The sequence below is a fragment of the Somniosus microcephalus genome, chromosome 2, assembly GCF_052327205.1.
Source record: "Somniosus microcephalus isolate GS21.2 chromosome 2, FLI_Smic_1.0, whole genome shotgun sequence".
NCBI classification, from domain to species: Eukaryota; Metazoa; Chordata; class Chondrichthyes; order Squaliformes; family Somniosidae; genus Somniosus; species Somniosus microcephalus.
Genome location: NC_140988.1, coordinates 153,634,870 through 153,655,785, shown reverse-complemented (window position 1 = coordinate 153,655,785; position 20,916 = coordinate 153,634,870). Strand labels below are relative to the sequence as shown.

Sequence of the window (20,916 nt, the reverse complement as noted above, 5' to 3'; positions counted from 1 at the left end):
CCTTCTTTGTACTTGGGCTCACTGTGAGCAATCAGCAGCAATTCACTACGAGCCAAGAGAACAAGTCACACGATCGGGATCAAGCATTATACAGGGACTAAAAAAAACTCTTCTGTCCCAAACATCCTTCGATTGCATCTCAATTTTCTCCTCTTGTCAGTTTAAAGCTAAAAATGTGGGGATTAAAAAATCTCTACTCATGGATCACTTCCCCAGCCACACATAGTTCCCATTTGTTCCAAACAAAAGTGAGTCATTTCCTCTGCCCCCTCACTCATTCAACTACAATTTGCCACTAAATCAGATATGATATTTATCTCCAGTGTAAAAAAACCTACCCCACATGCCAGCATCACATCTGAAGAAATCCCATTGCAACAGCAAAACAGTTATCCCGTTATGCACCATGGTGCCTGGAAACCCACATTTGCATCAATACTGTAGGTCATACGCACAGGGGGAAAGAATCTTGTCATTTCACAATGACAGTACAGAATGTATTCATTTTCAATACAGTACCACATTCCTCATCCATCAGCAAAATGTACATTAGTAAAAATCAAGGACAGAGCACTGGGAGTATGATCTCCATCAAGCATATTTAAAAACAAATTCAGAGGCTGCTACAGGGTATTAATATTTTTGGTAGAGAAAGTTGCTTAGAAAGGAATTGACAAATGTTGCATTAGAAGGCGAGACACAGGAGAACGATGAAAGCTAGGACTGAAAAGAATGAGATGTGGATGACATTAAGAATGTGCAGATTAGCAAATAGGTGAAAAGATTAACATGGAGAGCACAGAATTAACATCTGTAAGTGAAAACTCTGCAGAAGCAATGTAACCTAGAATAGAAACATAGAGGATAGGAGCAGGAGTAGGCCATTCGGCCCCTCGAGCCTGCTCCGCCATTCAATGAGATCATGGCTGATCATCCAAATTCAGTAATAACAGAAAATGCTGGAAAAACTCAGCAGGCCAGGCAACATCCGTGGAAAGAAATTAGAGTCGACGTTTCGGGTTAAAACCCTTTATCAAAACTAAAGAGGCACAGGGAATGAAATAGATTAAGGGTTTTGACCCGAAACGTCGACTCTAATTTCTCTCCATGGATGTTGCCTGGCCTGCTGAGTTTTTCCAGCATTTTCTATTGTTATTTCGGATTTCCAGCATCTGCAGTATTTTGCTATCGTATCCAAATTCAGTACCCTGTCCCTGCCTTCTCTCCATATCCCTTGATCCCTTTAGCAATATATCTAACTCCTTCTTGAATATATTTAATGAATTGGCCTCTACTGCCTTCTGTGGTAGAGAATTCCACAGGTTCACCGCTCTCTGGGTGAACAAATTCCTCCTCATCTCTGTCCTAAATGGCTTACCCCTTATCCTTAGACTGTGACCCCTGGTTCTAGACTCCCCGGCCATTGGGAACATCCTTCCTGCATCTAGTCCTGTTACAATTTTATAAGTTTCAATGAGATCCCCTCTCATTCTTCTAAACTCCAGCAAGTATAAGCCCAATCGACCCAATCTCTCCTCATACGTCATTCCTGCCATCCCAGGTATCAGCCTGGTGAATCTTTGCTGCACTCCCTCCATGGCAAGAACATCCTTCCTCAGATAAGGCGACCAAAACTGCACACAATACTCAAGGTGTGGTCTCACCAAGGCCCTGTACAACTGCAGCAAGACATCTTTGTTCCTGCACTCAAACCCTCTCGCTACGAAGGCCAACATACCATTTGCCTTCTTAACCGCCTGCTGCAGCTGCATGTGCACCAGTCGCTGAAGGTAAGCAAGTACACCCAGGTCTCGTTGCACTTCCCCTTCTCCCAATCTATTGCCATTCAGATAATAATCTGCCTTCTTGTTTTTGACACCAAAGTGGATAACCTCGCATTTATCCACGTTATAGTGCATCTGCCATGCTTCTGCCCATCACCCAACCTGTCCAAATCATACTGGAGTTTCTCGGCATCCTCCTCACAGCACACATGCCCACCCAGCTTTATGTTGTCTGCAAACTTGGAGATATTACATCTAGTTCCCTCGTCTAGATCATTAATATATATTGTGAATAGCTGGGGTCCAAGGACCGATCCCTGCAGTACCCCACTAGTCACTGCCTGCCACTCGGAAAAAGACCCATTTATTCCAACTCTGCTTTGTCTGCCAACCAGTTCTCTATCCAAGTCAATACCTTGCCCCCAATCCCATGTGCCTTAACTTTACACGCTAACCTCTTATGCGGGACCTTATCGAAAGCCTCCTGAAAGTCCAAATACACCACATCCACTGGTTCTCCCAACAACAACTTGTATTTATATAGCCCCTTTAACATAATAAAACATCCCAAGGTGCTGCACAGGAGTATTACAAGACAAAATTGGACACTGAGCCACATAAGGAGAAATTAGGGCAGGTGACCAAAAGCTTGGTCAACAAGGTAGGTTTTAAGGAGCGTCTTAAAGGAGGAGAGAGAGGTAGAGAGGCGGACAGGTTTAGGCAGGGAATTCCAGAGCTTAGGGCCTTAGCAACAGAAGGCATGGCCACCAATGGCTGAAATAATTTCATATATATGGTCTTCAATTGGACATAAAACAAACTACAATATAAAAGGTGTGAACATTAACTCAATACCCTTTGTGTCTGCCACAATATCCACCAACCCAAATGAAATCAAACCAGCTCCACTTATACCGCCTCTACAGATTATATATTAAAAACAAATACGAAAGAAAGAGAGAGCAAGAGCAGGAGAGCGAGAAAGAGAGAGAGCGAACGTGCATTTATATAGCACCTTTCACAACCACTTTTAAGCACTAGCATCAGCAGACTATTCTTCGTAGAGGACAACGCAGCTGTCTTTTTCCAACAGTTACATGGCTGTAACATTCCAGTTAGGGCTACCAGGTGACAAACTGAAACCGGATCCATAGCCTGTTTTGTTCCCCATCTTTGCCAGGCAAATGTTGCACCCTCACCACATTCCCAGCTAAGAACTTAGAACAGATCATGAATAAAATGTAGGACGTTCCTAGTCTGTTTGAATATCGAGTACGTTATCAGTTGAGCACTTTTTTTTCCCCTTATGAATATGTCACTCATTCATTAATTGGTGGCTACTGGCTGGGTAGAATATTAGATTTTACTGAACCATAAATGAGTTCAAAAATTCTATAGGAGATGGATATTTAATTTTCCTTCCTTCTCTTCCCCAAAATTTACTCAAGGCAACTAGACCACACCATTTCCCATAAAAGGGCCTTCAATTTCAATATATTTTCCCCCTACTTACTGCACTGGTATGGATCAGTAAAGAGGACTACCAGCAGATGTATGCAACCTTGGATGAATGATTACAAAGGTTTACTAGGGCCAGGATCAAAGATTTTCAAATGTCTTCATGTAAACAGAAACCTGGACTTGTGCCAGGTTCTCACTTTAGCAAAATGGTGATTTAAATGACACTGTACACACATCATTGAAAAGTGTAATTGTGAAGTGCATAGCTCTCAGAGCAGTTGATCGTTATAGAGGTATTAGGAGTTGCCCAGTTCACAGTGTTTGATGTAATATAACATAACTACTTAACTGGTCTAACAACTTCATAGGATGTTAAATAGAATCACAGAATTATAGAATGTAACAGCACAGAACTGGCCCATTTCGTTCATCAAATTTACATCAGTGTTTTTCTCCACATTAGCCTAATTTCACACTCGTGCTTGGACCCATACCATTTAATATTACTCTTTGCAAGCAACTATTTAATTCTCTTTTAGAAGAATTTATGGACTCTGTCATGCATCCCTAGCAAACAATTCAAATTATGTAAGCAGTGACTCGTTGTAAAATCTTACTAATAAACCTGTGTCATGCATGTTTAGTGACATTGGATCATTTTAAAAATCCTGTACATACAGTGCTAAACCCTTACGAGTTAGGAATCTATTAATGATCACACCAACTGGTGAAGTATGCTGTTTTTTATTCACAGGGAAGCAGGTTTGAACGTACTTGGTCTGTGACGTGGTCATCCAACTCCAGATTCAGCTCAAGCAATATGTCAAATTCTTCTACTGTTACAGGATTATCTTGGAACCACAGATGTTTATGAAACAGAATGAGATCATTTGGCCCATCTTGTCTGTGTAAGCTCTTTTCTGTATAATCCAAAACAAATCCCATTGCCTGCTCTCTGCCCAGAACCATGTTATTTTTAAAGTAATTCCCAGGATGTTGGCGTCATTGGCAAGGCCAGCATTTATTGCTCACCTCTAGTTGCCCTGATGACCGAGTAGCTTGCTAGGCTACTTCAGAGGGCAGTTAAGATTCAACCACGTTGCTGTGGGACTGGACTGACAAGACAGACTGGGTAAGGACAGTTCCTTCCATAAAGGACATTAGTGGACCAGTTGGGTTTTTACGACAATCCCACAGATTTCAATGCACTCATGGCTGGCCTCCCACGTTCTACCCTACGTAAACTTGAGGTCATCCAAACCTCGGCTGGCCGTGTCCTAACTCGCACCAAGTCCTGTTCACCCATCACCCCTGTGCTCTCTGACCTACATTGGCTCCCGGTTAACCAACGCCTCAATTTCAAAAACCCATCCTTGTTTTCAAATCCCTCCATGGCCTCGCACCTCCCTATCTCTAATCTCCTCCAGCCCCCCACCCCCACCCCGAGATGTGTGCTCCTCTAATTCTGGGCTCTTAAGCATCCCTGACTATAATCAATCAACCATTGGTGGCCGTGCTTTCTGTTGCATAGGCCCTAAGCTCGAATTCCCTGCCTACACCTTTCCTCTTTTAAGGCGCTCCGCTCCTTAAAACCTACCTCTTTGACCAAGCTTTTGCTCACCTGCCCTAATTTCTCCTTATGCGGCTCGGTGTCAAATTTTTTTGTCTTCTAATATTCCTGTGAAGTGACTTAGAAACATAGAAGATAGGAGCAGGAGTAGGCCATTCGGCCCCTCGAGCTTGCTCCACCATTCAATGAGATCATGGCTAATCATCCAAACTCTGCCTTCTCCCCATATCCCTTGATCCCTTTAGCCTTAAGAAATATATCTAACTCCTTCTTGAATATATTTAATGAATTGGCCTCAACTGCCTTCTGTGGTAGAGAAGTCCACAGGTTCACCACTCTCTGGGTGAAGAAATTCCTCCTCATCTCTGTCCTAAATGGCTTACCCCTTATCCTTAGACTGTGACCCCTGGTTCTAGACTCCCCGGCCATTGGGAATATCCTTCCTGCATCTAGTCTGTCTAGTCCCATTAGAATTTTATAAGTTTCAATGAGATCCCCTCATTCTTCTAAACTCCAGCGAGTATAAGCCCAATCGACCCAATCTCTCCTCATACGTCATTCCTGCCATCCCAGGTATCGGTCTGGTGAATCTTTGCTGCACTCCCTCCATGGCAAGAACACCCTTCCTCAGATAAGGCGACCAAAACTGCACACAATACTCAAGGTGTGGTCTCACCAAGGCCCTGTACAACTGCAGCAAGACATCCTTGTTCCTGTACTCAAAACCTCTCGCTACGAAGGCCAACATACCATTTGCCTTCTTAACCGTCTGCTGCACCTGCATGCTTACCTTCAGCGACTGGTGCACAAGGACACCCAGGTCTTGTTGCACTTCCCCTTCTCCCAATATATTGCCATTCAGATAATAATCTGCCTTCCTGTTTTTGACACCAAAGTGGATAACCTCACATTTATCCACATTATACTGCACCTGCCCAATCACCCAGCCTGTCCAAATCATACTGGAGTTTCTCGGCATCCTCCTCACAACACACACGCCCACCCAGCTTTGTGTTGTCTGCAAACTTGGAGATATTACATCTAGTTTCCTCATCTAGATCATGAATATATATTGTGAATAGCTGGGGTCCTAGGATCAATCCCTGCGGTACCCCACTAGTCACTGCCTGCCACTCGGAAAAAGACCCGTTTATTCCAACTCTTTGCTTCCTGTCTGCCAACCAGTTCTCTATCGAAGTCAGTACCTTGCCCCCAATCCCATGTGCCTTAACTTCACACGCTAATCTCTTATGCGGGACCTTATCGAAAGCCTTCTGAAAGTCCAAATACACCACATCCACTGGTTCTCCCTTATCTATTCTACCAGTTACATCCTCAAAAAATTCCAGTAGATTAGTCAAGCACGATTTACCTTTTGTAAGTCCATGTCGACTTTGTCCGATCCGGTCACTGTTTTCCAAGTGCTCTGCTATTACATCTTTTAAAATGGACCCTAGCATTTTTCCCCACTACTGATGTCAAGCTTACCGTCTATAATTCCCCGTTTTCTCTCTACCACCTTTTTTGAATAGTGGGGTAACATTAGCTACCCTCCAATCCATGGGAACTGTTCCAGATTCCATCGAATTTTGGAAGATGACCAGCAATGCATCTACTATTTCTAGGGCCACTTCCTTAAGTACCCAAGGATGTAGATTCAGGCCCTGAGGATTGATCGGCCTTCAATCCCGTCAATTTCCCTACAAATACTGATTTCATTCAGCTCCTCCCTCTCATTGGACCCTATGTTCCCCGACATCTCTGGGAGGTTATTTGTGTCCTCTTTTGTGAAGACAGAACCAAAGTATGTATTTAATTGGTCAGCCATTTCTTTGTTCCCCATTATAAATTCCCCTGATTCTGACTGCAAGGGACCTACGCTTGACTTCACCAATCTTTTTCTCTTCACATTTCTATAGAAGCTTTTACAGTCAGTTTTTATGTTCCCTGCAAGCTTACTCTCATACTCTATTTTCCCCCTCTTAATTAATCCCTTTGTCCTCCTTTACTGAATCCTAAACTGCTCCCAATCCTCAGGTTTACTGCTTTTTCTGGCCAATTTATATGTCCTCTCCTTGGATCTTATGCTATCCCTAATTTCCCTTGTTAGCCACAGTTGAGTCACCGTTTTTGTTTTATTTTTATGCCAAACAGGGATGAACAAATTCTGTAGTTCATCCATGCGATCTTTGAATGTTTGCCATTGCCTATCCACCGTCAACCCTTTGAGTGACATTCCCCAATCAATCCTACCCAACTCGCGCTTCATACCATCGTAGTTTCCTTTATATAAATTCAGGACCCTAGTCTGAGTCAACTACTTCACTCTCCATTTTAATGAAGAATTCTATCATATTACGATCGCTCCTCCCCAATGGGCCTCATACAACAAGATTGCTAATTAATCCTTTCTCATTACATACCCAGTCTAAGATGGCCTGATCTCTAGTTGGTTCCTCGACATATTGGTCCAGGAAACCATCCCGTATACACTCCAGGAATTCCTCCTCCACAGTATTGTTACTAATTTGGTTAGCCCAGTCTATATGTAGATTAAAGTCACCCATGATAACTGCTGTGCCCTTATTGCACGCTTCTCTAATTTCCCTTTTAATGCCATCCCCAACCTCCGCATTACTGTTTGGGGGTCTGTATACAACTCCAACTAATGTTTTCTGCCCCTTGGTATTTCTCAACTCTACCCATACAGATTCCACATCATCAGAGCTAATATCCTTCCTTACAATTGTGTTAATCTCCTCTTTAACCACAATGCTACCCCACCTCCTTTTCCTTTTTGGCTGTCTTTCCTTGGGACATTTTACTACTTTAAAAGGTGCTATATAAATACAAGTTTTTGTTGTTGAAAGTCACTTTTTAAACTCATACCCAGAGCTTTCTTTAAAAAAAAACTGAATCTAAATTTTCCAACAGTCATGGTGGTGAACTCATGTTCTCTGGATTACTAGTTCAGGAACAACCACTATGCTACCATATTTGGTATTGCCATATGCTTCAAATGTTTATCCACTTTTCCTTTAAAAGATGCAACAGTCGCAGCCTCAACCATTTTCTGTGGCAAAGCATTCTAACTCTGTGTAAAGAAATTTATTCTAATCTCTCTCTTCACTCTTCGTGACAATTTTAAATTGATAACCCCTCATCAATGATTCCCCAATTCTCTATTCGTTCTATCAAAACTTTTGAGAATTTTAAATGTGTTTATTAAATCCCTTAGCCTCCTCTGCATCAATGAAAATAGTCCCAGTATATCAAGTCTCTTATAAATATTAGTTTCTTATCTCTCGCATCATCCTGGTGTTCTTCCATAAACGTATCCCCAAAACTGCAGTGCTCTACTCTGTGCACAACTTGATCATAACTTCTTTGTTCTTTTACTCTACACCAATTATAAAACCCAACAGGCTACTGGACTGATAATGATTTTATCTATCCGCACTTGAGGCGTTAGAACTGGTGCTGTGCAAAGTTTATAGCCAGACGAAACTTATCGCCGCCTGGCGCGATATTGGGGTCGCATCGCCCCCAAAGGGGATTGAGGCGTGATTTCAGACGTTGCACGGGCCTAAGGCGCAAAACTTCCGGCGCTACCCAATATCGGCGCGGACGGGCGCAGCGCAGGTGATCTCAATTACCGATAACCACGAGACTTCCAGGTGCCGGCCGGCTCTTACAGGGGTGGGTCAGTCAGCCTCAGCTTCCACACTCATCGCCCTGTAAGCCTCAGAAATCGGCGCTCTTCCTTCTCTGGCACAAAAAACTTGGTCAGGATGGAGAAGGTGAGACAGAGAGTAGAGCGCTTCAGCACTGAGGCTCTGGAGGAGTTGGTGTCCGCAGCGGAGCGCCGTCGAGATGTTCTGTATCCTGACAATGGCAGGAGGCCGAATCAAAAGGATTACCGCCGAGCTTGGAGGGATGTTTCTCAGAGGGTCAACTCCAGCAGCATGGCAACCAGGAGCCCTGTTCAGTGCAGGAAGAAATTCAACGACCTCACTCGGGTCGTTAGGGCGAGTGTTGTTTATGCAAACTTCCGATTCCCTCCATCTGCACCCGACTTCGCGCACCCTCTTGCCATGATGCCCCAATGGCCATCTGTCAGCAAGCACCCATGGCCCTTTCTGGGCACACACATGCACATTTGACTCAAGGCATCATGTAAGGGCTCTTGCACCATGGGGGGCATGAGATGATCTCTCAATGAATCATGTAACAGAGCTTCCCCTTCTTTCCCCTGCAGTCCAAGCTGGCGACAATCCGAAAGGACCAGCGTCAAACTGGTGGCGGACCTCCACAAGTGGTCACTCTCACTGATCGAGGAGAGAGTGCACCAGATTCTTGGAGGACGTCCGAGTGGTCCCGTTACCACTGCAGCTGCTGACCCCCTTCTCGACAGCAAGGGTAAGGCTCTCACCTTTTTCAGCTGTCTCCTTCCACTTGGTCCCCCCGCCAGCATGCTTTCTCAGTGTGCAGCCATGTCAGAGCCTTGCCGCCAACCTGACCTTTTGCTAAAGCCACTCTTCCACCTCCCTGCTTTCAGATGCTGCATCACCAGCTCGGGATCTGAGCCCTGAAGCTGCCAGCGCCAGTGCCTCCGGAGGCGAGGATCAGGAGGAAGCCGGAGCATCCGTTCCAACTTCAGGGGAGCGTACACATCTGCAGAGTGGGGATAGTAGTTCCCTGGAGGGGAGGGGGGGCGGCTCTGCTGATGAGCCAGTTGCCGGAACAAGCGGCATGCAGCAGCGCGGGGGGGGGGGGGGCGGGGTAGGCAAGTTCGGCCACCGGCTCCCCGGAGGGCAAGGCAGGGAGTGATGATTGCTGCACAGAGTGCAGAGGAGGTGCGTAGCCTTGCTGAAATGAGCACCCAGGCCCAGCTCAGGCACACTGAGCTTATGGCTGCAGTGGGGAGGATGCCTCAGTCGATAGAAACACTGGCAAAGAGTGTGTTGGACTTTGGAGCAGCAATGGAGAGGACTGTCCAGGGCTTCGGGGCAGCAATGGAGAGGACTATCCAGGGCTTCGAGGCTACAATGGAAAAGACTGTTCAGAGCCTCGGACAATCCCTGGAAAGGTCTGTCCAGGGCTTGTCCGAGGCAGTGGAACGGACTGCTCCGGCCTTGTCTGAAGCAATGGAAAGAACTGTCCAGGGCTTCTCCGAAGCACTGGCACCTGCCACACAGGTCCTCACTGCTGCCACGCAGTCACTTGCTGGCCTCGTCCACACCCAGATTGAGGCAACGCGAACTCTCACTGCAGCCACCCTATCTGCATCAGCTAGGATCACCCCGGGCCCTTCCAGTACCATACAAGGCCAGGAATCAGTAGAGCAGGCGATTGTGGCGGTTGAGCCGAACCGGTCCCCTCAGAGAGCCAGTGTGTCGTCCGACCATGGTGCAGGTGTCCTCTCTCGGCAGGTGACCATTGCACATGCCACCGCTGGTACGTCTGCAGTGCAGCTGCCACCACCTGCAGGGCACACTGCTTCCAGCCATGCTCAGATCAAGCAGCCTGCGTCCGCACCCTCCAAGACCAGAGGTCGGCCAGGCCGTCCCTCAGGGGCTTCTGCGCTTCCACACAGTCAGCAGGCGTCCCCCAGCCTTGACCCAGCCACTGGGGTTCAATTACGTAGGAGCAGCAGGGAGGGGCCAGCAGTAGAGGGAGGTGCAGAGACGTTTCTTTTGCCAAATTGAAGGACTCCCTTACCTGTTGTGATTGTTGGAAATGGTTTGTTTAGTTTTGCGGCTTTGCCGAAGAGTTAACTGTTATTTTGTTAGTTATGGTTTCTGTTGACATGACGTTGTTATGCTGGAAGGAAGGACTTTTGTGACAATGAAGAAAAGTTTTAATTTGCAATGGTACACGTAACTATTTACAGTCCTGCTGGCCTTCAGAGGCTTTCAAAGATCCGCAGAGCGCAGGACGAATGACACCCATCATTCCGCCAGAGGGGCCTGGAACCGAGTCCTGATGAATGGCCCTTCCACTTTCAGGAGCCCTCCCATCTTCCTCTTCCTCGTCCGCATGCTCCTCCTCCTCGTCCGCTTGCTCCTCCTCCTGCTCTGCTGGACCTTGAGGGGCAGCTGGCATTGGCTGGGTGCGTCGAATCGCCAAGTTGTGGAGCATGCAGCAGACGACGACGTGACCTACTTGCTCCGGCGAGTACTGCAGGGCTCCCCCCGAATGGTCCAGACAGCGGAAACGCTGTTTGTAGAGCACACTATTGGTGTGCTCAATGTTCCTGGTCGCCTGATGGCTGCTGTTGTACAGCTCTTCTGCTGGGGTGGCGGCCAAACGGAGTGGCGTCATGAGCCATGGGCAGAGAGGATAGCCCTTGTCCCCAAGAAGCCAGCCTCGTGGGCGAGCCGGCCCCTCAAAAAGGTCACAAACTGAGGTCTGCCGCAGGATGAAGGCATCGTGGCTGCTCCCTGGGAATTGGGCGTTGACTGCCATGATCATTTGGCGGTGGTCACAGACCAGATGCACATTGAGGGAGTGGAACCCCTTGCGGTTGCGGAAGTCCTCAGGATTGAGCAATGGCGCCCGCAAAGCCAAGTGTGTGCAATCAATCACCCCCTGCACCATGGGGAAGTCCGCAATAGCAGCGAAGCCCTGTGCGCGCTCCGCCTGCTTCTCCAGGCTCAGAGGGAAGTTGATGAATTGACGCCTTCGTCTATAAAGGGCAGCTGTAACTTGCCGGATGCAACAATGGACTGCAAACTGAGAGATATTCGCAATGTCCCCAGTGGCTGCCTGAAAGGATCCGGTGGCATAGAAATTGAGGGCAACAGTCACTTTAACGGACACCGACAGAGGTTCTGCACCGTAGACGCGGCTGCAGATCCTGAGCAAGCAGGTGGCACAGCTCAGTTACAACCTCCTTCCCAAATCGGAGCCTTCGCACACACTGCTCCTCTGACATTGCAAGGTATGAGACCTGCTGCCCGAATACCCTCGCAGCGTACCCTCAGATTGGCCGACCTCCATTGCCCCTCCTCCTTCTGGCCAATCCCGGCCCTCTCTCCCGTCTCTCTGCCCCTTCACAGTGTCCGGCCATGAGGACGTTGCCATCCAAAGCAGCTCCCATTCCGATGCCAGTCGGTCCAAACGCTGTTAGGTGTAGCGCTCCAGCTGCTCCGGACAGGTTTGAAGGTCCCAAGTATTCTAAGACTAAATTCCAAAAAATCTGCTCCACAGTAGCTCACCAACTCTCTCCAGCAACGATCACAATGAACAGGCCAAGTGGCTGCAGCTTTTATACTAGAGCTGTCCCCTTTAAATAGCGCTCCCCGACTATGAGAAGGGCCTGGTAGCGTTCCATTGAACTGTCACTAACCGCGCTAGGCGCAAAGGTTCCGGGCGCCACCGAATATCCTGTCCAGGGCGCCAAAAAGGCGTTGCACACTGAAATGACGTCATGATCTGCCTGCGCCCGCGCGCAAAGTTAGCGCCGGCGCTAAAACAACACTCAATATGGGAGGTGGCACAATATTCACTGCGCCCGCCCAAACATTGGGCAACGCCCCAATTCTCGGGCTCTTTAGGCGCTACCAACCGAATTTCTAGGCCTCTGTCACTTCCCGTCACATTCTGGTTATTATTTCCCCCATCTCCATCCTGCTCTATTGTTTTCTCATTTCTCATTGACTTTTTAAATTCCCGCTCACCTGGATCCTCCCCACTATTTAGTTTATTGAATTTAATTTCACAATTTGTTATGGTGGGGTTTACATTTAGGGCCTGTGTTGCTTTCCAGTACCATAACCACTAGGCAATCAAACCCATTAACACTTTGAGATGTATTCCTGTAAGTGTTGGATGTGCAGAAACTTTCTCCAGCTTATCAGCAAGCCAGGAGCTTTGCATTTTAGCTCTCAACTCTAAACCTATTCCTAGCTATTTGCTCAGCTAGAACCCAATGGTATGCAGCCTCCGTGCCTTATTTTACTCTAAGCTGAACTTCAAACTTCACATCTGGTTCATCACTAAGACTGCCAGTTCCACCTGTGCAATAGGGCCCACCTTCACCACTCTCTTACCCACCCCCCTTTCTGCTGTATTATCAGTGGCAGTGCTTTCAATCATCATGCCCCAGCACTATGGAACATTTCTTGCACCTGGTCACATTATTTCCCATATCCAAAAGCCGCCTGAAAACCCCTCTCTTCAATTATGCCTTTGCCCACCTCCTCTAACCCTTCTCTCAAACTCCTGCTTGGTCCACTTAGTAATCAGCCTTGGGGTGTTTCACTGTGTTTAAAAGATATTATAGAAGTGCAGCCTGTTATGACAGCGTTAGAGTAAATAGTTATTGATCTGCTGTTGCATTACTCACGGTTCAGTCAGATATGCACTGTTCTATAACATTAGTGCATCACTTGTATTACCAATTTGTTATTCTGCTGTTACGATGGAGATGTATTTTATGTAGCTTGTTTATTTGAGGCCGCAAAGTCTAATTGTTGGAAGTAGGCACATCCTGGAGTCAATGAGTTTGGCGAGAGAAGTCTGAAGATTGACAAATGCTTAAAAAATTCCTGGCTTCAGGTCAAAAAAACTAGCAGGAAATGACTGCCTTTCTTTCACACTTTTCATTGACGTGTTATTTCTGTAATATGACATATTAATGCTAGATGCATGGTTTTATATATAGATGTTGAATAAACCCATTCCTCTTTGTCATGGAATAGTCTCAGGCTGCAGAGCAGATTTCGATCAAACCTGTACAAATACTTGTACAAATCTCAAGCAACTGGAAATCAAAAGTTAGCACATGCATCAGACAGTTAAAGTAATTTCTCCTGGCACATAATAATGAACTCAAGGCATCCCTCAATTTAGGCCTCAGGAATCGTACCTGTTTAGGTCATCCTGACCAGAATGAAAGCATCAACAGGTTTGAACTGTACAAAACATTGATTTAAGTACAGTGGACACAGTACTGTATTTACCAAAGATGCTCAACCTGTTTCTTCTGTGAGATGGAATGCCTATAAAAAGCTTTACAATGCAGTTAAAAATGACTCTTAGCTGAATTGGTTAAACTAGGAAATTAACCTTCCAAAAAAATGCACAATTAAATATAATGGAAGTGGTCAGGTAACCTAAACACACTGAAGCACAGCATAGGAGGTCAATTTGCATCCAGAATTGCAATTATTTTTGAGAAGAGTTGAAAGCAGAAGTTCAGATCTCTTTTAGTTTTCATACACCACTTAGTGCATTTAGCATCCCTCACTATTAAATCTTCACAATAGGTAATAACTAGTGCATAAATATAGATTATTCAACATTTTGCCTGATATTGGGAAATATTCCAAACTGCCAACAGGGCAATATCTTGCTTTGTAGCCGACTATCAAACTAATTCATGCCAAGATGTATATGTAAGAAAGAATAGGCAAACTACAGAAAGTGACCCTGGCGACTGCTAAAAGCATAGATATGCCTGGAGAATGTGTGTTCCGAGTGCTGAAGGACAAACCTCAATAGCCCACTCCTCCCCACGACCGAACAAAAGATCCATCAATTCGGTAGATGAAGGTTACTCTGCCTTTGAACTTCTGCATACAAGTGGCACAATCCCAGATGAGAATTCTGGAAAACAGCGCCACAGGCAGGAGAAATGTAAGGCTTAGCTGTTGCAATAGCTCAGATTTCCAAAGATGAATGTTTAGCGTAAGTATCTCTAGTACCCAATCAATGTTGTAGAAGATGGATTCCAACATGGAGCTTTTGTTTTAAATTGCCCTAAAGTCCACAATAAGAATCATTTCCTTTCTCTGCAGCCTGCTAAATAGCAATACAATCCCACCAGACTCAGCTTTTCCAATACCTTTTGTTGGTCTCCTGAGCTTCACCCTATAGAAATTCCACCTCCTTCAAAACTTTGCTGGCCGCATCCTGTCCCACACTAAGTCACACATGCCTATCTCCCCCATCCTCACCAACTTTACAACAACAACTTTTATTTATATAGCACCTTTAATATAGTAAAACGTCCCCAGGTGCTTTACAGGAGTGTTATAAAACAAAAATTTAAGATCGAGCCACATAAGGAGAAATTAGGGCAGATGTCCAAAAACTTGGTCAAAGAGGTAGGTTTTAAGGAGCGTCTTAAAAGGAGGAACGAGACAGAGAGGTTTAGGGAGGGAATTCCAGAGACTAGAGCCTTGGCAGCTGAAAGCACAGCCACCAATGATTGAGCGATTAAAATCAGGGATGCACAAGAGGCCAGAATTAGAGGAGTGCAGATATCTCGGTGGGTTGTGGGGCTGGAGGAGATTACAGAGATAGGGAGCGGCGAGGCCATGAAGGGATTTGAAAACAAGGATGAGAATTTTTTTTAAATCGAGGCGTTGCTAAATTGGAAGCCAATGTAGGTCAGGGAGTACAGGGGTGATGGGTGAAGGGGACTTGGTGCGCGTTAGGACATGGGCAGCAGAGTTTCGGATGACCTCAAGTTTATGTAGGGTAGAACATGGGAGGCCAACCAGGAATGATTTGGAAGAGTCAGGTTTAGAGGTAACAAAGGCATCAGATGAGCTGAGGCAGGGGCGGAGTCATGCGATGTTATGGAGGTGGAAATAGGCAGTCTTAGTGATGGCGTGGATATGTGGACAGAAGCACAGTTCAGGATCAAATATGACATCAAGATTGCGAACAGTCTGGTTTGGCTTCAGACAGATGCTAGGGAGAGGGATGGAGCCAGTGGTTAGGGAACGGAGTTTATGGCAGGGATCGAAGACAATGGCTTTGGTCTTCCCAATATTATTAGCTTCCTAACGTACTAAATTCAAAATCCACAATTTAACTTCCAAGTCTGCTCATGCCTCACCCAACTACCTCTGTAACCTCTTTAAGCCCCATGTCCCAGCTGGTGCCCATCAGCTGCCCGACTCTTAACCTCCCCACCATCAGTGGTGGACAACTTTACCCTCTGGAACTCCCTTTATAAAATCAAGTGACTCATGACAAATGCATGTCAATCGATACTTGAAAAAGTTGAGACACAAATTCAGAGAAGCGCTCAACAACAACAACTTGTATTTATATAGCACCTTTAACATAGTAAAACATCCCAAGGCGCTGCAAGGAATATTTTAAGACAAAAAATTTGGCACCGAGCCACATAAGGAGAAATTAGGGCAGGTGACCAAAAGCTTGGTCAAAGAGGTAGGTTTTAAGGAGCGTCTTAAAAGGAGGAAAGAGAGGTATCGAGGCAGACAGGTTTAGGCAGGGAATTCCAGAGCTTAGGGCCCAGGCAACAGAAGGTACAGCCACCAAAGGTTGAGTGATTATAAACAGGGATGCTCAAGAGGGCAGAATTAGAGGAGCGCAGATATCGCCGGGCGGGGGGGGGGGGGGGCGCGGGTTGTGGGGCTGAAGGAGATTAGAGAGATAGGAAGGGGCGAGGCCATGGAGGGATTTGAAAACAAGGATGCGAATTTTGAAATGAGTTCGCAGGTGACTGATGAGTCCAATGCGGGACCTACAGTCTCTGTCACAGGTGGGGCAGATGGTGGTTGAAAGGGCGGGTGGGTGGGGTGCTTGTGTTGATGTGCGCTCCTTGCGCTTGGCTTCCGCTTGCTCCCGGCGAACAGACTTGGTGTTCGGCGCCTTCCCGGATGCTTCTCCTCCACTTTGTGCGGTCTTGGGCCAGGGATTCCCAGGTGTCAGTGGGGATGTTATACTTTTTCAAGGAGGCTTTGAGGGTGTCCTTGAAGTGTTTTCTTTGCCCACCTGGGGCTCTCTTGCCATGCCAGAGCTCCAAGTAGAGCGCTTGTTTTGAGTCTCGTATCAGGCATGCGGACAATGTGACCCGTCCATCGGAGCTGATCGAGCGTGGTCAAATAGGAGCCAATGTAGGTCAGCAAGCACAGGGGAGATGGATGGACGGGACTTGGTGTGAGTTAGGACACGGGCAGCTGAGTTTTGGATGACCTCAAGTTTACGTAGGGTGGAATGTGGGAGGCCAGCCAGGAGTGCATTGGAATAGTCAAGTCTAGAGGTAACAAAGGCATGGATGAGGGTTTCAGCAGCAGATGAGATGAGGCAAGGGCGGAGACGGGCAACATTAAATCAAATACTTTACCTAGAACCTTGCCAGCAGATTATTTTATTACTGTAATCAAATATTCCAGCTAGTACTGAAACTGAATGTCTAGATACATCATAAAAATGTTGCAGTTTCCAAGTTCAGTCTCTGTACAGTACATGTTGACAGCATGCTAAACAAATGCTACTCAGATTTGTTTTTCTCCATCTAATACATCAACTGTTCAGACAATAAAGTGAATTATTCTAGCTGTGTATCTGTATTACAATTTCATCCATGGCCTGCTGTAGAACAATGTTCAAAAGGACAAAGTCAAATGCCTCTACAGTACAAATCCAGCACCAAGCCATCTAGTTTGATGCCATTAGCTTTAGAAAGTTGTTACTTCAGCACAACTTTAGTTCTAGTCTTATTATACAGTTTCATCTACAATGAGATTATTTTCCTTTTAAACAACCATTTTCAGTCATCTTCAAGCACAACTGCCCTCGCCCAGTTATAATCTGACCTCATCCTATTTTACAGACAGCACAGAGTACAGAACATATCCAAGAGCTCATTACTGTCTCCATAATGATTGTTTAAATCAGAGGCTGGACAGTGGGAAGATATGTTGGGTTCAGTCGGTATAAAACAAAGATCTACAAATTATTACAAATACCAGCAAATCAGGATTAAGTGTATGGTAAAATTGAAATACTACACATCAATAATGTTTTAATTCACCCCTCCCTGATACAATAAGCAAACTTTTTTTGTTTTAAGAAAAATACACCATTTTCATTTGTATGGACTACTATGCTAGACAAGTACAGAATCTATTAAATTGAAAGAAATGGCATTGGGATAACTGGTTAATTAGTGAAATAAGTTCAAATACTGGACTTCATTTGATGTAGCTATACAGAATAATTATACAGTACTTGTAATAAACGAGTACAAAGCGTTGTGCGGCAAACCAACTGGCCCTCTTCAGTAAAACTATGTAAATCACTGTTCTTCTAAAAATCTGGCATGTGAAAACTCATCATCAGGCCTACTGTTTGGCTGCTCCCGTCTCATTGCGCTAATTGCATTGTTGCTATGGAGATATTGGTTCATAGAGCATGGCATTGCCTAGCCGCCCGGATTACAACAACCGTAAAAATTAAATCCAGTGTTTTACTGACTACCAGGTTTGAAATGCACAACTCGTGACCACCACAGCAGTATATTAACATGCATTTGTAAAATCATACATAACGAGAAGGGTTTCTGACAAGGTGCCTCCCCCCACCCCAATCCGAAACAAAGAAGTATAATGGAGCATTTGAAAACCACTAATCTCTTTCGATTCTGAACTTTACCGAGATGATCTCTACCAATCTCGGCCCATGTTTTGTAGCAAACATGCAGGAGTATAAACCCAGTTTACTTTTTCCAAGAAACCAATTGCTATAACTAACCTCACAATAGCTGGGGTAAATGATCAAAAGTAGCATTACGTCTTATACAGCGAAGTCACAATTTAAAAGTGGTCTGAAGTTCTCACCGTTCATAAAATCGTTCCTCTTCCCCCATAAAGCATTAAGACCATCCCATTAACTGTACGCTTTTCTGTCAAATTAAGTTTCTTGACCAAAACTCAAATTCTGGAGGAAAAGCAAAAAGTAAACTTAGCAATAATGTATGAGAAAACAAGAAGCGGCGATTCCACATTGAATACAATGAGTATCTGATTTCTATCACTATACTGCAAATTAAAATCCGACCCGATATGTTTTAAAACTGATTTAACCCATTTCCTCCCTTGTTGCTCTCCCCCACCCCCCATTTACAAATCACCAAGACAAGTTCTTCTACTGCGCCCACACTGACACTGTATACTCGCACTCACTCGTTCGTCGACTGAATTTCACCTCCTCCTCCCGGGTTCAGTTTAAACTCCTTCAGCTATAAGAAATCTATTTAAATTCTTCCAACCTACCGGCGGTGACAAGATGAAACAAGGAGCTCTCGCGGCACTGCGGTCGAGGAGCGCACTGGAGCCCTTACCACCGTGGTCCTCAGGACAGCGACAGCCGCATCTCCACAATGACTCGTCTGGGAGGAGATGAACATTTCACAACAGGTTAGGACTTTTCACTGCAGGGATCCCCACTGCTCCCGGGGCACCGCGGACATTTCTCTTTGCAATTATGTGTCTGGTGTCTTTCTCTTTTGTACGCCGTCGCTGCTCCTGCCGCGATACAGAGTAGCCACGTCGTGCGCGTGCAGCCTGTTGCGATTATTATCCGATTGTATCGAACCTTTTGTCGGCCAGACCCTGGCGGCTCACGGCGCGTGCGCATCGTCCAGCACCACCCATCGCGCTGCTTGCTGTGGGTGCACGCTGGGAGATGCAGTCCTTTTTCTTGACTCGGCTTCCAGCCAGTTGTGCGGTCTGCATCAGGCGATGTACGTCGATCTGACAATACTGGACAAAGTCATGTTAGGACAGGCGTTTTACACAGTGATCAGTCACATTTTAAAAACAAAGACGCGTGATTGACGCTCCAAATGAGTAACACTTGAAAAGTCCCAACATTACAACAGTGACTACAATTCAAAAGACTCATTGGCTGTAAAGCGCTTCGGGACGTCCTGAGGTCGTGAAAGGCACTATATAAATGCAAGTCTTTGAGAAATTCGTCTCCTTTGCACCTCCCGTTAGCGCCTCCAGAGGGCAATAACGGGGCGCTACCGGCTTTGCGACCGGGCACAGCGAGAGTACCGACGCCCGCAAAATTCCCGTTGAGGTTTGCGGCGGCGGTAACCCCTAGCGCCACGATCTCCTGCGCCTGGAGATCGTTACGTCATCGTGCTGCGCATCACCCCGGTAGCACCCCAGACCCAAACTTCGGTTCCACCCCCCTGTAGCATCACCGGGCAACAACACTGACAGCTGCAGGAGGCGCTGTAGGGGAGGCCAGGCGCTTCGGGAACGGTATTTAAAGGGGATGATGGTTGCGTCAATGAAAAAACTTTCAATTTTTCAGCATTTTCTTCAGCTGCTTGGGGCTGATTGTCGCGGATCGCAGCTGCCATCAGCGATGAGGGACCTCCTTTCCATGCAGAGCCTGCAGCGATGGCCCTTCCCTTTAAGGGAGGGAAGGAGCCTCCGTTCCTGCAGCGCTGCCTTCGACATTGCCCCTCTTGCCGGCTTTAGCACTCCAAAGGAAGTGGGGTAGCGCTTGATTTAGCGCTCCACTTCCTTCTTGGAGCGCTAAACCGGAAGTTTGCATCGGAGTCCCTCGCGTAGTGCCCACCGATACTTTTGTGCTACTGCAAAAGTTATCACCCCAAACGGGGCACTATGCAATTTCTTCCCCTTTTTTTATTGGTTGTTATCTGATTTCAGACAAATCTGAGTGTTTGAACCTGTAGTGTGTGTACCTTTAAGAGAGAACTACTTTTACAGCTCCTGTATACTGTAGTACCGGCAGTGACCACACCTGTATATAAGCCTTGAGCATGCCTCTGTACTGTTAGTCTTTAGACTACCCTCCTCCAGTAAACACCTGTTGATTGTTAATTTACAGCCTCCGTCTAGTTATTGGAAAACATCATACTTTAAGAATCACGGATTCAACAGTGGCGACGAGGTCGATTCGAATCTACCTGCAACTCTGCATTTCCTTTCAAGGATTCGCTCCAGGAGGATGGTGGAAGAAAGTCGAGGCCAGAAGCACGGGCGTCGACCACAAGCAACCGCCCAGTCATCCGGCAGAGAGTGAACATTGCAGGGGAGGCTGTTGAGAGCTGGGGCTTGGTTCTCCAGCCACGACGATCCAGCAACAGACTGGCAACAGGTACAGTGCAGACCCTTCCCGGACAGCGGCGGCTGGAGCCGACCGACGGCACAGAAAAGGCCGAACAGCGTCGACGGTGTAAGAGAGAGTGTGAAGTGCACAGGGCGCAGCCAGGGGTTGAAAACCGAGCGGCATCGACGGAAAACAAAAAAGAGAGAGAAGGTAAAGCAGCAGCCGGGTTCAGGACCGAGCGGTGAC

The 20,916-nt window shown here is 46.3% G+C and overlaps 1 protein-coding gene across 6 annotated transcripts in view; it reads right to left on the bottom strand.

Annotated features, from left to right (window-relative positions):
- The window catches only part of ptpn13 (protein tyrosine phosphatase non-receptor type 13), a 358,778-nt gene extending 339,574 nt beyond the window's left edge, over nt 1-19,204 (bottom strand). For 4 of the 6 annotated variants that reach the window (XM_085963776.1, XM_085963803.1, XM_085963794.1 and 1 more), the window contains exons 1-2: nt 18,855-19,204; nt 18,420-18,519 (exon numbers count right to left, since the gene is read on the bottom strand). In XM_085963776.1, coding sequence (XP_085819902.1) covers nt 18,420-18,426 — 7 coding nt within the window. In that variant the 5' untranslated portion in view covers nt 18,427-18,519; nt 18,855-19,204. The remainder of the gene's footprint in view (nt 1-18,419; nt 18,520-18,854) is intronic. The other 2 variants (XM_085963813.1, XM_085963785.1) reach the window with 2 other exon arrangements.
- Between the last annotated feature and the right edge of the window lie 1,712 nt (nt 19,205-20,916).